The sequence below is a fragment of the Sorghum bicolor genome, chromosome 9 (assembly GCF_000003195.3).
Source record: "Sorghum bicolor cultivar BTx623 chromosome 9, Sorghum_bicolor_NCBIv3, whole genome shotgun sequence".
In the NCBI taxonomy this organism is placed as follows: domain Eukaryota; kingdom Viridiplantae; phylum Streptophyta; class Magnoliopsida; order Poales; family Poaceae; genus Sorghum; species Sorghum bicolor.
In genome coordinates, this window is record NC_012878.2 from 42913979 (window position 1) to 42930962 (window position 16984).

General features: G+C 41.4%; 1 protein-coding gene and 1 long non-coding RNA gene across 13 annotated transcripts; one reads left to right on the forward strand and one right to left on the reverse strand.

Annotated features, from left to right (window-relative positions):
* Positions 8328-11137, forward strand: LOC8083762 (glycine-rich cell wall structural protein). Its single transcript, XM_002439579.2, has 4 exons — positions 8328-8852; positions 9208-9356; positions 9722-10355; positions 10828-11137. The coding sequence occupies exons 1-4, from the start codon at positions 8780-8782 to the stop codon at positions 10962-10964; spliced, it is 993 nt and encodes a 330-aa protein (XP_002439624.2). The 5' UTR covers positions 8328-8779; the 3' UTR covers positions 10965-11137.
* LOC110430360 lies at positions 12683-16724 on the reverse strand. Of its 12 annotated transcripts, none has more exons than XR_002447816.1 (8): positions 16313-16723; positions 15863-15974; positions 15512-15592; positions 14668-14825; positions 13485-13624; positions 13317-13399; positions 13052-13207; positions 12683-12940 (listed from the first exon to the last, which is right to left on the reverse strand). It is a non-coding gene; the product is annotated as an uncharacterized LOC110430360 (long non-coding RNA). The 12 variants fall into 12 exon arrangements; XR_002447814.1 differs by having other exon boundaries at positions 13485-13596; positions 16049-16723; XR_002447812.1 differs by having other exon boundaries at positions 16049-16723.

Consider the following 16984-nt stretch of genomic DNA (forward strand, 5'->3'; position numbering starts at 1 on the left):
CACACCCTCCTAAGACAGCGTAGTGACCTTTGGGGGCCCGGTACTACGCCTCACAGTCTCAGCGTACCGGTGGTACTCCGGTATGGTCCCAGCTCTGAGTGGTAGGGTGGCATCGTACTTAGTTGGAAGGCAGCCCGGCATCAGCCTAGGTGGGGCGCACCACCGATGATGGTGATCTTGTGGTTAGTGCAAACCTCTGCAGAGTTTCTGGTTGATCGATCGATACATATGCCGTTTACGGCTATGGACCTTTCCTATGTTTCCGCTTCACTTGACTAGTGAGAGGAGTCCCTTCTACCTTCCCCTGGGTTTGTGTTGGATCCGGCGTTGGCCGTTGAGGCAAGGCACGAGCGGGAGTCGTACTTGCCGCCTAGAGAGTGAGAGTGTGGTGAGATGTGTGTGATGGGATGGATGGATGGATGTGTGGATGAGATGGAATAAAACTTGATGAATTATTATTATAAAATATTGATGAACTTGCATAGGAAAAACTACAGCTATACATAGGCCTCTTGATATACCCTTTGCATTTCCACCTACCACAAAGCTACGCAAAAGCATAGGGTGGGAGCCAGTGGCCAGTACAAATCGTACTGAAAATTGTTTAGCAGGTGTTGAACGTGGTCTAAGACGATAACCACGGAGAATAGAAGGAATAGGTGGTCTCGTTCCTGCGCTCAAGTTTGGTTCGGAGATGAAGGCTACGCCCGCTGATAAACTACGCCGACTCTGATGATTGCCCGTGAAGGAGGAGCCTTCACCGTTGACGCGCTACATCAACTCTGATAAAGATTCGTGTATGTTTCCGCTAGTAAAACGATGTAATAGGCTTGTTAACTAAGAGTTGTAAAGTAAATGTGTTGTAATCTCCTTTTTCACGATGTATGACTGTGATAACAGCTGATATATGATAATGTGATGGCTCAATTTCTGAATTATCACATTATAATTCGAATCTGAGGATTTTTCCCCTTTGTGGAAAAATCTAGGTCGTTTCACATACCCTCTCCAAGTGAACTAAATATATATAGATCTTTGTAGATCCTGATTTTGCACAACCAAACCATTCAATTTAGCAAGGAAAAAAACCTTTTTCTGCATACAGGTCTCATATTCATTCTACCTGGTACTACAAGATAGAATATATAGCTAATATCAAAATGAAGTTTTAAAGGATAGAATAGAGTCACAATACAAGCAACTATAGATTCGCTAGAGAATTCCATGAAATCTGAATGAAAAGGGAGTTAGATACATATAGATCTCTGCAGATCCTTATTTTGCACAACCAAACCATTCAATTTAGCAATAAAAAAACCTACCATCACATCGATTTCAATGAAACCTGAAGGCTCTCTATTATCAATATTTAGCAGGAAGTAAGAAAGAGAAAGGCAGATCTTGTGTCCCCTGATCTGTTGAATGACAAGAGTATACTAAAAGATTGGTGCTTAGTTTAATTTTAACAAAGTCAATTCGCAGTTTTAGTCATGGTACATGGAAGTTTAGAAAGTGAAAGCAGAAGAATAGCTCAGGCTCTTATACTTCCAGTGATGTTCCATTACCTTGTTTGCATTAGGCTCCACCTTCAACATCACCATATATACCGAATACTAAATATGGGTTAAAAGAATTACACAAATTCCTGAGGAAAATTTAGGAATGATGCATAAATTTTAATGTACATATACACCTAGCAAAGCACATCAGTAGGGTTCTCTGGCAGCAGCTTCGTTCAAAACTTCTATGCACCAGCAATCTCCATTTTCTATCAGCCGATAGGTCCCACTCCCTCCGATGACACTGCCACCAGCCCACCACTACTCATCTGGGTAATAGTATGACAGAAAGGCTAAGGAAATTAAGATGAGTAGCAGGATATGGAGAAGGATGTTGCTTAGGGATTTCAAATCATTGATTTGGGGATATGGAGACTCACCTTTGAAAGATCGATGGAGCTTGCTCCAACATTGCCGTCGCTGCCGCATGCCTGCACCTTTATCCCGTCGTAGTTGATTCCAGCGCCGGCGACTGCCCCACATGGCCACACCGAGGCTGGGCCATACCGTACTTCTGCCTAGCTGTTGCCAGCAGCCCAGCATCCCGCGTCGTGGTCTATCGCCATGGCATGGCCTCAATGGTGCCGCCGTGTCGTGGCCTCCTCGCCAGCTTCCGTGCGGCATCCGACGGCGACGCAGTGAGCTGCGGGTGAGGGTGACGATGGGGAGCGGCGGATACGAACGACGGTGGCCGGCTGCATGCGGAGCGAGGATGAGGGTCCCCGCGCGATGGCGATGACGGCCGCGCAAGATCGGTGGCGTCGCGAAACTGCCGGGCGGCCGAATCAGGGGAGCGAAGTTTCCTTTTGTGACTGGGTTAGGAGCGGAGGAGAGGATGCCAGGCACGAGGACAACCACCAGCGGACGGAGGGCCAGATCCAGATCCAGAGGACGGCGGCGTGCTGGGTTGCGGCGTCGTCACGGCGCTCTCCGTGTCACCGGTGAATGGAGGGTCGGGTTCGGCGGCGGGCAACAGGCCGAATCACGGTGGATCCAGAGGATGGCGGTGTGCTGGGTTGCGGCATCGTCGTAGCGCTCTCAGTGTCACCGGCGAAACGAACACCCCTTCCCTCCCCCTCATCTCTGCCCGGAATGAGATGCCGCACCGTAGGAAAGAGATGGCGTGATTGATGCCGCACCACACCTTCCTAATCACGCGCGCGGGGGCGTCGTTCGCAGGACGAAAGGCAGACGGAGAACCAAATTTTGTTGCACCAAAAATTGTCCACACTTTGTTCTTTTTAGTTGTATAGTTGTAGGAGACTAAGGCCTTGTTTAGTTCACCCAAAAACCAAAAACTTTTCAAGATTCTCCATCACATCAAATCTTGCGGTACATGCATAAAGTATTAAATATAGATGAAAATCTCTACAACTAAAAATTATGGAGAGGACCCATCTACTATGCCATGATAGGCTATCCTATCAACTCAGGCCCCACTCACCCATACATGCAAAATTGTTTTAGCGAATTAAAAAAGTCATAACTCTTGAATCGAAGATATAAATTAAATTTTGATTGCACTATTAAATTTCTTATAACAAATCCTTTAAAACAAGATCACACATGGATATATTTAGATAAAATTTATTAATGAATATTTATCTCTACAACTAAAAATTATAGAGAGGACCCGTCCATAACTCTCATTCCTTTGGTGGTCTTTTTTACTACGTAATGACACGCTATCCCATCAACCTAGTGAAAGGTCCTAATATGGCTAGAGGGGGGTGAATAGCCTATTTAAAAATTCTACAAACTCACTAGACAGGTTAGTAAATAACAACGTGAAGCTTTTTGCTCTAGCTCTAAAGGGGTGTTTGCAAGCCACCTATCAAATAATTATAGTTGATATGATCACTAGACACACAAGAACTATGTCACTACAACCTACACTAGTGAACTAGCCTACACAAGGCAAGACTAGCAACTAAGCTAGTTACGCTAGTTTGCGGTAATTTAGTGGAGAGGAAGAGATATTTATACCGTCGTGTAGGAGATGAACCAATCACAATAATATGAAGTCCAATCACCGGGAGAATTTCAAAGAACAATCACAATGGAGACACACGATTTTCTCCTGAGGTTCACGTGTTTATCGGCACGCTACGTTCCCGTTGTGTCGACCAACACTTAGTGGTTCGGCGGCTAAGAGGTGTAGCACAAACCTCGTCCTCACTAGGACACTGCAAGAACCGACCTATAAGTGAGGTAACTCAATGACACGAGCAATCCACTAGAGTTACCTTTTGGCTCTCCGCCGGGGAAGGTACAAAACCCCTCACAATCACTAGGAGATAGCCACGAACAATCACCAACTCGTGCCAATGCTCCACCACAGCTCCAAGGTGTCTAGGTGGCGGCAACCACCAAGAGTAACAAGCAAACCCACTGCTCAAAGATCACTAGTGCCACTAGATGCTCAAAGTCTAAGCAAATGCAACTAGGATCACTCTTAATCTCACTTTGGATGATCAAATCTTGAACAAAGTGAGTGGGATGTGTGGGAGCATGCTCAACAAGATGTATCAACAAGTTAGAGAGTCGAGAGAGTGAGCAAGAACCGGCCAACACATATTTATAGAAGCCCTAAGCTTCAAAGAGTCGTTGGCCACTACCCCCACTGTCTGCGTTCACACCGGACGCGTCCTAGTTCGCACCGGACGCATCCGGTATTAGCTAGGATAGCGTCCGGTGCTTTTGACCATTTAAAAACTATCCGTTGCTGCCAACAAGTGTCCCCTTGAAAACACAGCACTGGACTCACAACTTGATCACACCGGACGCGTGCGTAGAGAGCTCCGCAAAGTGACAGCAACACCAGACGCACACATCGGACGCGTCCTGTCCATTCCAGACGCATGCGCAGAGAAACTTGCAAACTGAGTGAACACCAGATGCACACACCGGACGCGTCCGGTTTCACATCTGACGCGTTCGGTCTCACACCAGACGCGTCCGCTCTATACCAGACGCGCTACACCAGACGCGCAGGGAGTACTGTTCCTGCGTCCGGTGCTACACAGAATGCTGATTTTCATTGTAACGATCTTCAACTTCTTCCTTTGCTTCCATGTGCCAACACCAAAGTGTCACAACACTTGTGCATGTGTGTTAGCAATTTTCATAAAAATTTTCAAGGGTTAATTGATTAGTTCACTAGGTGCTAATGCATATGCAAGGAATCCAATCACCTAGTGGCACTTAGATAACCGTTTTCACCACGAGATTACCTCTCTTAATAGTACGACTATCTATCCTAAATGTGATCACACCCTCTATGGTGTCTTGATCACCAAAACCAAAACCCTAAGCAATACCTTTGCCTTGATCTTCATAGGATTTTGTTTTTCTCTTTCTTCTTTTCCAAGTTGAGCACTTGATCATCTTGTGGTCATCACCATCATCACTATGATCATTACTTGCTCCATCACTTGGCATGTACTAACCTTATTAAGTCTACACACACTTAGTATAGAGGTTAGTATTAGGATTTCATCAATTATCCAAAACCAAACTAGGGCTTTCACCTAGGCCCCACTCACCTATGCATGCAAAATTGTTTTAGCGAATTAAAAAAAGTCATAACTCATAAACCAAAGATATAAATTAAATTACGATTGCACCATTAAATTTCTTATAACAGATCCTTCAAAACAAGATCACACATTGATATATTTAGATAAAATTTTATTAATGAATATTTATCTTATAAAAATAAAATATTTTCTTTTATTAAGTACAAACAATATTCTAGGTTCAACAAACAATGATCTGTCTTTGTAAAAAAATGTTATCGATTTAGAAGAATAGTATTTTAGTTTTAGGTTTATGAAACTGATATTACAATATACATAAAAATACATAAATACATGACATAGATAAAAATAATAATAAAATCTAGAGTAAAAGGCATAAGAAAAAAATAAAAAAACAAAATGAAGAAAAATTTTAAATAATGTCAAAGGGTTACTTTTCAAATATCGTAAATATATTTATAAAACATTAACATCACTAAATACATCATAAAATATCATTAAATATATTATAGAACATCACATCTATTATAGATTACATGTATACTAAGTGAGCACCATAAGAAACATCATAGAACATCACATGTATACTATGTAAACATGACATAACACAACATAGAACACTAAATATATATTACATAAACATCACATATATATAGAAAATAAAAATAAAAAAATAAAATTACTAAGAAGAAAAATATAAAAACAAACATGATTAACAAATGATAAAAAGTGCACAGAGCAAATAAAATAAATGAATAATTTAAATAAGGATAAAAAAGATTAAAAGAAATTAAAATATAAAATAAGAATGAAGAAACATAGAAAACCTAAAAAGAAAAAAGGAAAACAAATAGAGCAAGGAAGAATAATAAAACTAAAACCAAAAGAAAAATAAATAAAAGGTAAAATTAAAACAAGAAAAAAATAAGAAAAGGACAGGAAATAAAATAAAATTTAAAAACGAAAACTAAAAAGAAATAAAAAAAAGAAGAATATAGACAGGAAAAATAAAATAACAATGAAGAAACATAGAGTATGTGGATTTTAAAACCCGTAACAACGTACGGGCATTAACCTAGTAAAAACTAATTACACAGTTTGCCTGTAAATTACGAGACGAATCTTTTAAATCTAGTTACTCTATAATTAAACATGTTTATCAAATAAAAATGAAAATGCTACGGTGTCATTTCCCCAGAATTTTTTTGAACTAAACAAGACCACATGCGTGCATCACGTTGGTGCGCACTAGTCGGCAGCACAACTTTTGCCGCCTCGGGCTGGGCTCCGGAGTTGGGAGTCGGGACACACACACGGTCCACACGCTAGTTGGGCCTCTGCATCCAGTAGGCTCTCTAAGAAATTCTCATATTTTATTTCTTAAAATATATTATTTGTCAACTCTTAAATTAAAATAAAAAGGAAAAAAGAAGTCCTCTCCAAGAATTTATTATATTTTTATCTTAATTTTTTCTCGGTATTTTTTCACGATCCGGTCGTATATTTTATATCAAGAATCTTCAATTTGTTTCCGTACACGTTTAAGCTCTTTCACCAAATCTTTCTCTTTTGTGTTTTTTTCATCTAGAACCCTGTCTTTCTTTCTATTTATTAGATGAGCGGAAAACTCCAGATGCGTGCTCCTAGCCCGCGCGCATATATGCACGCTTGGGAGAAATTTTTGCGAGGTTGGAAAAGATGGAGAAGGAAGATGCCAAACTATTGGAGAGACTTTTTTCTTATTTTACCAAAAAATAAAGGATAAGAAATTCGGTTGAAGATGTTCTTAGAAGAATTACCGACTTACCGTCCAGTCCAACATGCAAAAAGGACTTCTGTTAGTGTTAAGGGTACAGTATGCCGTAACAAAAATGTTAAGATTCACTAAAAAAAGTTAAAGACGTAATTCATTAAAATTCATTTAACGTTTCTAAAAATAAAAGTAAAAATCACTCCACCATTCGGGATATATAAGTAGTAAAACAAAAACAATAAAACTTAAATTCAAAATTTACATATAAGTTACAATAAATATAGGTAGATAGGACTGAGAAAAACTCACCCCATAGATAGAAAAGGTAAAGAGGGACATTAAAAAATATGGGAAAGAGGAGCATATAAAAAAGAAGAAAATCTAGGTCGTCCCAACCTGCGTACAACTCGTTTATTTTTGTTTATTATCACTCGATATAAAAGAGTAGTACTACTGATAGATTTAATGTAATTGGTGCAGGAGCGAAAATGCAAGCACGTTCTAGAGCACCTGGCTGGTCTGATTTTCTGATTCCCATCAGCCAACAGGGTTATGGTCGCGTTGTAGGTAGGATCTGCTTGGTAGATGGAGTGGACTGCGTGTCCTTAGATGCCGTGTCGTGTCGTACGGGATGTAGGTGGCACGGCGGCAGCTAGCTAGATCTCCGCTCCGTCCCTGACGGTGTGCGCGCCGCGCGGTCAAGGGTGAGCTCAACAACGCGCGTAACCATCACTCGTGCGACCGCGAGGACCAATGCATTCATCGTCAGAATAATATTCAGTAAAAACACTAGATCTAGAGGCCGTCGTCGTCGTCGTCACTCGTTGTGCTAATAATAGGGTGAACTCCGTCTCTTCTCCTCCGACGCCATGGCCATGTCAGCCATGCGTGCCCTGCCCTGCCCTGCCCTGCCCTGCGAGATCACCATGCATGCGGCTAGTGTCATAGGTAAGCAGGCTTTGTTCAGTTGGTAAAGTTTTGGGATTTTAGGGCTGTAGCATTTTCGTTTGTATTTGACAAATATTATCTAATCATAGATTAACTTGACTTAAAAGATTTGTCTCACAAATTATAGGTAATATGTGTAATTAGTTTTTATTTTTGTTTATATTTAATACTTGTCGCAAGATTCGATGTGATGAATAATCTAAATTTTTTAGCAAAAATTTTTAAAACTAAATAAGGCCCTAGTATAGGGAACACGTACTAGATGAATCGACCAATGCAGCGTACTTTAAACCTCCGGACTTCTCGTACTTCATCGTCAGTGACCTACCTCTTCAGTCGTCACGGGATTATATATATATGATTTCTCTAGTATATACAAAATTAATGTCACTCTCGAGTCTTGACTCTTGACGACTAGAGTGGTTGAACAACCGTACTAGCATCGTGTGCCATTCTACTTCTACATAGGTAGATTACATACAGTATACACGCAGAGCGTCCAATGGAAGCCCTCAACTTCAACATCAGAAATTCAGAATACTGTACTAGTGCTACGTCGTCCAACATCGCTAGTCAATAGAACTAGGCAGGCAGGAACCATGCAAAGCCTGCTATGCGCATGTTTAGGTGTGATTTATGCACACTCCTAAGGAAAACCAAGTCTAAGTAACAAGTGAAAGTAGTTGGGTTCTTGAGTACCAAACACCGGCTCACTCATTTTCCAGCTCTAGGTACGGTTCCAAACGCACCCCTCCGAGATGATCCAATTGGTTCCTGGAATCATATTTCACAACATAAATAGTATATGCATCCCATGCATGTTTCTCAAGGAGCACGCAGGCCATTTCCCCTGTCATTGTTGCTGAGGCCAGCACAGCCTTTAACATACATAAGGCTTGCATATATATATGCTGCTACCAAAGGTAGCTAGTGTGATCATAAAGGTGTGAGATTTCACACACTCAAAGCTAGTAGCTGCCATGGTAGCACTCAAGCTTTGGCATTTGTGTTTCGTACTTGTGCTTTCATCGATGGCCATCTCTTGTTGCAGAGGTAATAATCTATCTTCAGTTCACCACAGTTTATGTTTGTTGCCGTATGAAAGCATGCATGGCTAATTCAGCACTTCATTCTTCTGACAGTTGTTAAATTCCTTACTTGGACCTTATTTATTTGTGGGGTTAGTTTTGTACAGTGCTCCTCTTCTTTTTGCCAAAAAAAAAGGTTTATATTTACAATACTTCAATTTAATCTGTCAGAATTTGAAGTCTTGCCAAATACAGACAGCTCTTGTGTCTTTTCACAGATGCTAAGGCCTACCAAAATTAAGGCATCCAGATCTTCAAATGACACTTGACAAGCATATATAATTTACTGAACACTTTTGTTGTTTTTATGCACAATGCAGGACAAGGAGGAGGAGGAGGTGGTGCTGGTGGCGCAGGAGGAGCTGCTGGTGGTGCAGGGGGCGCGGCAGGTGGTGGTGCTGTGGTTCCGGGGACACAGGATGCCATCCAGATTGTGTCACAGGCTGCTCTCTGCTTTGACAATAGACAGGTAACGATTGCCTGAGCTCAATTCATCACATCACCTGCTCTTTGTGGCTACGGTCACAAAAACAAGGCTCCTTCTGACAATCTGAGTATAAAACATATACAATTACTGGCTTACTGCTAATAAATAGCCGCGAAAGTCCCTAATTCATCATACGTTCAGTAAACAATTTTATTTTGTGACCAAACTAAGATAGTTACAGTAAGGATAAAAGATTCTACAAAAGCAGAGAATGATCTATAGTTTGACCCCTTCGGATAGCCGTTCTTTGCCTTTTCGCACATGTATTTGATTCTAGATAAATGTACATCTGGAAAATAAAAATGCAAATGGACACTCTATTGAAGAAAGAAAACGTCGCGTGACAGGTGATAAACGGGTGCCTCCAATCAATGGGCATCAATGTCAACAGCAACGGCAATGGCAATAGCAACGGCAGCGGCGGCAACGGCAACGGAAGCGGTGGCAGTAGCAACGGCAGTGGCGGCAGTAGCAGCAGCAGCAGCAGCAGTGGCAGTGGCGGCGGCGGCAGCAGCAGAACCGGTGGCGGCGGCGGCGGCGGCAGCAACGGCAACAGCGGGTCAACGGCGATCATGTGCCAAGGGCCGTGCTTCGGGCAGATGATGCTGATGATGACCTGCGTGAACGGCATCCTAGGCAACATCCAGGGCTACAGCCCTGGCCTCATGCAGGGCGTCCAGGCCGTCTTCCAGATGTCCTGCGGCAACGTTGGCAACAACCAGCAGGGTGGCGGTGGTAGTGGAGGTGCCGCCGGTGGTGGTGGTGGTGGTGGAGGTGCTACCGGTGCCGCTGGTGGTGGAGGCGCCGGGGTTGCTGGTGCAGCTGGTAGTGGAGGTGCCGGCGGCGGCGGAGCTGGTGCCGGAGGTGCCAGCGGTGCCGCTAGCGGTGGAGGAGCCAGTGGTGTCGGTGGCGGCGCCGGCAATGCCGTTGGTGCTAGCGGGGGCAGCAATACTGCTGGTGGTTCTACAAATCTTAACGGAGGTACGATCACCATTTTTTCGACGCAAAACCTCCTTGTTTATAGTTTGTATCTATAGTAGACAATCTGTTTAGCAAGGAAGCATTCTGCTAGTAATTTCAGACAAAAAAATAGTAGTACTAGTAGTATCTAAATATAATTAAAGCAGAATGAAACATAATATAGGGGATTAAAATTGGATGAACAAGTTAAACTTAGGCCTTGTTTAGTTCTAAAAAATTTTGGGAAATCGACACTGTAGCACTTTCGTTTGTATTTGACAAATATTGTCCAATCTTAGACTAACTACGCTCAAAAGATTCATCTCGTCAATTTCGACCAAACTATGCAATTAGTTTTTATTTTTGTCTATATTTAATACTCCATGCATACGTCTAAAAATTCGATGTGACGGAGAATCTGAACAAGGCCTTATGTCATTCCCACGTGTGCATATACAAGTCACATCTGACATCTGCAATGTTGACCCTGCAGGCTCACACGTGGCGGTAAGCGATCTTGATGAGCTAACCAGCAGCGCAAATGGGCCCATGGTTAGCTTCACCAGGAGATTCCCCTCAATGCTATGGACTTGGACATGTATTTGGCTACTGCGGCTGCTGTGGCTTTGATATGAAACTGATTAGAGATAATTAAGAATGTTTTAAACATTGCAAGAAGTTATTCGTTTCTCTTTCTATGTAGCAAAGTAGTGATTTTCATTTTGCCGTCAGTGAAGATTTTACTTGAAGCATGCGACTGTAAAATTAAAAATAGATAATGTTTGTTTCAGTTTTTAATTAAATACTTCCTCATCCATAAAAGAATGCAACACTTATTTTCCGAGGAGTCAAACAATCTTATACTTAACTAAGTTTGTATAAAAAAGTACAAATACTCATGATGCAAAATAAATACCATTATTACCTATAGAACATAATTTCATAATAAATTTATTTGAAAACATAAATGCTAATACTAGTTACTATAAATTTAGTTAAACTTAAGCAAGATCAACCAACACGAAAGTTATATTCTTTTTGACTGAGGGAGTGCATGAAAAGCTAATTGACAAACATACTTCCTCCGTCCCAAAATAATTATCGTTTTAGATTTTTATGTCGCAAGTTTGATTAGATTTATAGAAAATACGTACAATAATATTTGTTGGATTTATTATAGGCTTGGCCCATTATAAATTTAATAAATCAGTAAACTTTATGGTGTGTTGGTAGTAAATGGTTTTAATATCTTCTGGGAATTTAATTAGATCTTGACTCAACTTATATGGCTAGAAGTTGTCCATTTATATGGAGAGGCTAAGAAAAGGATAAGGGCGCGCCGCTAGCGCCGGCCAGGCCGTGGGCGTGGTGTGCGGGCGTGGCATGGCGTGGATTGATTTTGCCACTTACTTTCCATGAGTGCGGGAGTTACAGACTCTTGCATTATGAGATGTGAGTTGGCATTCGATCCTTTTCAAGTTGTGAGATAATCTTTTTCGTCCTGTAACTCTGCACGCACGGAGTTGCTGGCAATTAGGTTTTTAGGGAGTGATCACATGATTGCTCATTGTCTTCTTCCCGATGGCATCACCATGGCTGGAGAGAGGCATGGCGTGGATTGATTTTGCCACTTCCCATGAGTGCGGGAGTTACTAGACTCTTGGATTATGAGATGTGAGTTGACATTCAATCCTATTAGTTTCCACCCTTTCGCCTCCTCCCCATTATCTCCTTGGCTCTCCTCTTCTGGCAACATGTTAAATTGACATCTTTCGTTCTTGTCTATCTAACCTAACTTGAATCACAACACCACAACCCTCTTCCAGTTGCGAGATAATATTCTCGGTCCCATAACTCTATGTGCATGGAGTTGTGGGTGAGCAGGTGCCTCCGGAACCGTTGTCGTCGTCGTCGCCTGAGAGTTCTGCTCGAGATGTGCGGGCAATTAGATTTTTGGGGAGTGATCACACAACTCCTCATCGTCTTTTTCCCAGCGGCACCACCATGGCTAGAGTTGAAGATGCTTCTCAAGCGCTTCTGCGTCGAACGCTCCTCTTAGCATGGGACCTTCCTCTAGGTATAATCTAAAGCTTATCTTCTTTGTGTTCTTTCTGGTTTGCACAATTGTCTGTGCTTCGTACATCTATAACCATACATATGTTGTTCCATATCATGCTCTGTTTATATTCATGACGCGATGATAATAAATATGTTCTCTTTCTGGTATGTTCTATATATCATGGTTATATGTTTTTAACTAGTGAAATGCGCGCGCCATCGCGCGCCTATGCATGTGAAATTCTGTTGATTTTGCAACTGATCTTCAAAAGTTTGTCATATATAAGGCATGAAAAAGAATTTAGTGTAAAATGACATGGTTATGGTCTTATGGAGTTCACAAGAAAACGCTGGAGAAATATGTAGCATGGTGAAGCGCTGCTGCACCATCTAAAAGCTGAGTTTAACAGGTACATAGGTTCATACATAATGGTTGCTGATATTTTATTCTTACATGTTTCACTACATATGGTGGCTGAACATTTTGATCTGAAGTACCAAGAGGATTTGACAGGGCTTGAAGTAAAGTGGATAAAACATGAACGATTCTGTGCAGAAGAGAAAAAAATATCAGATAGATTTCCAAAGCAAGAATACAATGATCTTTGTTGTATTTGTTCTTTAGCCTTGTATGTATTCCACTTGAGTTCAAAGAACACCTGTGTATGTAGTTCGCGGACAACCAAAGTGTTTGACAATGTAATCTTTGGGAATAGGGCATGTGCTCGGAACCAACAGTAGATCTGTTAACTCACAAACTGCAAAAGTTTGTTGATTTCAGCAACACTAGCCGACAAGATCTGTGCTAACTTCATCTTCAATAGGCCATGTCCAAACAAATTTAAGAGGTCAGTCACCGACATCAATTAAATTAAAGAACAACACGGTGGCGAGAATAAATTTGGTAAGATAATTCTTTCGTACCCGTTCGATCAGATGGTTTTAAACCATACACCACATCATTCCGTAGGCTCGTCACATTTTGAATCTGCCGAAAATCTCCTAAACTGCAACAAAAGAAAACACTACTAAAATTACGAGACAGGTTCATTGACTGAGAAAAGACCAAATTAGTAAGGAAAACAACATAACCTCAAAGTCTCAACATGTGAGGACATTCTATCGCTTAGACCGTCCGCAACATATTTGGGTGAATCATAGGTTTGAGAATTATGTATAACTGGAGTAAGTGCTGGCAAGACATCTGTATGACATTTTTGGGAACACCACACCTGTTAGCAAGACAGTTGTATCTTAAAGGATTGTTTCCAGAAAAGCCAGAGAGACAGGAGGGGATCTCTGCGGCTGTGCCACTCCAAACAAACAGAATTTGGAGGTGTGTGTGTGTGTGGGGGGGGGGGGGGGGGGGGGGGGGGGTACCCTCCCCCGAACCCTCCCGGGAAAAAAGACCCCCCCAATGGCCATTGGTTTGAAAAAACCCTTTTTGGCCCCTTTCTTAATTCCCCCCCCCCCCCCAAGAAAAAATGAAAAGGGCAGGGATTGAAAAAAAAAGTAAAAAAAAATATATTTAAAAGCAATGAGGAACATGAGTGGCATTTAAAAAAAGAAAACAGAGTGAAAATTTTCTTTTTAAGTACCATGGTTTTTAGTAGGTTGCTAAAAAAAAGTCTGACAGAAATAATGGGATGGTTTGCAATGACCACTTTATTGATGCATTCTGAATGCAGGACATGGTTCTGAAACCATGCATAATGCAAAAAAAATTTGGTGACAACATCCTGCATATATTCGTAAAGCAACTTGGAAAAACGATATTGCCTAAAATTCTGACATGGATGACAGATTATTAGAGGTAGTGAGAAAACAGAATAGGAATATATCACAAATAAATAAAAATGAGTCTTTGTATAGAAAAAAGTCAGACGTTCCAAAGGAACATAGGTAATGTCGTGGTAGTCACAGAAGGAGGATAAGCTGCTCTAAATTTCTAATAATGATGGTTTGGCTCAACAAAAACAAAAATCCATACTCCCCATCACAAATGACCCTGAAAAAAGTATTCACAAAAGAAGATGTGTGTTCTAGTACCGACAGAACACATAGAAGAAAAGTACTATAACATGGGTAACAAGGAATTGTTCAGAGTGGTTGTTTGTCAGTGCCAAATTGTCCAAATGCAGCAACCATACAATCTATGTGAAGATAATAGGTAAAGACATGTACAGAGAAATGTCAAGTCAGCATATTTGTGTTATTTGACCAATGCACTAAGGAAATGATATAAATAACTCAGGCAATAAATAAATAATCTGACCTCAGCACACACTGGACCAGCAACTGTGCAATGTCCATCAACTCATCAATTCTTTGCATTGTCATCTAACCAAAAATATCTTTTGATTGCTGTGGAAATTAGTGTACCAAAAATCAATGTCTTCTAGGACTATCCATAGCTCTAGAAAATCATTATTCCTGCAAAGGGCGTAGTAAATTAATATTTAATCTCTTATCTAAAACAGAACTCCAACTCTAAGAATAGGTGGAAAAAGTTCAGTGAATTTTTTCATTATTAAGAAATAGGCCAACAATTTGGAGACCAAAGGGAGCTTAGAGGAACCAAGGATAAGAGGAGGACAATAACATCAGTTAAGTCAGGACTAAAGCATGAAACAACACTGATTAAAAGCATACAGAAGGTCATATGGAAGCTTCTATAAACTGCATAGATCATGAGACCTTAGATGGATGGGACAAGAATTTAAAAACTTGTCTTCATTCCACTATAGACTGACTGGTACATAGTCAACTAAATTCCATATTGATTGAAATGTTGACTCCCTATTTTTTTACGTCCAATTAGGAACCAGGTTTAGATTATACTACCTATGTCACTGCATTATATTACATGATGGTGTACTCTGTAACTTGCTTTTTAAGCTTTGAGCAGCAATCAAGCTGAATGCCTAATAGAAATATTTATTGCAAGAGAAAAACTAAAGCAATTCAAGTATTTTTTGTTAGTGCATTCTATCTTCATACCCTAAAGTTTTAGTACTTTTCTGCTTTCTGTAAACAAGCATTACAACAAAAAACGCACGAAAAGGAGAAGTCACAGTATACATTTTTAGCGGGCAGTATTTGGAGGCACAAACACAAACCTTTTGCATGCTGCTAGAATGTAGCAGATAGGTTCCAACTTCTTTATTATCTTCATGGTCCTATGACCTTGAAAAGAAAACCTGAAAAGTTGGCACTAAATTACGAAATAGAGAACATTGTAGATACATATATATTCGAATAATGTATGATCTATAGAAGGGGATAATGCTCCTATCCAATGCTTTATCTATTTCCATCTTTGCAAAATATAGGTCTTCACACTGACAAAGAAAAAGTAGGATCAAAAATAGCTGAACTCACTATTCAAACAAGAATATTATTCCATCTTTGGAAAATATAAGTATTCATATTCAGAAAGAATAAATAGGATCTGAAATAGCGGGGCTCACTATTCAAACAAGAACATTATTCCATGTTGCAAACTTGCAATAAGGTATTCATATTCAGGAAGAATAAATACAATCTAAAATAGATGTTGAAATAACAATCCACCACATGGCCCTGCACACAAATTAGAAATAATCAAAATGTATCATAGTTATTTCAGATAGGCTAATTGTGAGAGGAAGACCGACCTTAAATATGTAAGCACCAAATAAACATGTACCAGCAAAATACGTAGGCATGCTGATTGTCCTCCTATTTGTTGCAGTGATAGAGCAGGCAGTATATCACAACAAAATAAATTGTACACAAGGTGTGCGAATGACAAGGCAAGGTAGATGATCACTCTCCTGGTATTGTAAATCGACCCGTCGATCTTGGAACCTAATCCTAGGACACCAGCAATCAAAGGAGACATAGGCCTACCAAACGAGAATGGATGAGCGAGAATTGACCTGAGCAGAACCGACGGCTAGGGTTTCCTGTAGCACGCGCAGAAGGAACAGTGACCACCTCCCGTGAAGTGGTGCTGACCGAAGGGAAATGGGCCGCCACCGCCACCCGTGCGACGCCCTCGGGAGAGAAGGAGACGAGGAGAGAGGGAGGAAGAGAAGGGGAAGGCCAGGGCAGAGGCGCGCCGACACGGGAGTGGTGCTGACCGGAGGGAAGCGGGCCGCCGCCGCCGCTGCCCCCGCGATGCCCTCGGGAGAGAGGGAGACGAGGAGAGAGGGAGGAAGAGAAGGGAAGGCCGGGGCGAGGACAGCAGAGGCGCGCCAACACGGAAGGGCGTTGAGGTCGCAGTAGCCGCCGTCGCCTATCTGAGTCAGGAGAGAGATCGAGAGAGCGAAGAGGAGAGAGGAGGGGTTGAGAAGTGGAAGCTGAGGTATATATTTGCCTCTCTGGCTTCGGATGAGAAGAGGGGGAAGCAGGGGAAAAACGGGAGAAGCTGATGAGAACTTCCGGTTGAATCTGCTCCAAATCATCACAGCCGCACGATGAAAGATCCAACGAAGGAGGTTATTTTAGGCGACGTGGCCCCTGCTTCCCGTCCTGGAAGCTGGCGGCTCATTTAGAAGAGAATGCTTTTGATCATGTTGTTATCCCCTACATGTTGAGTTCTTCCTGGT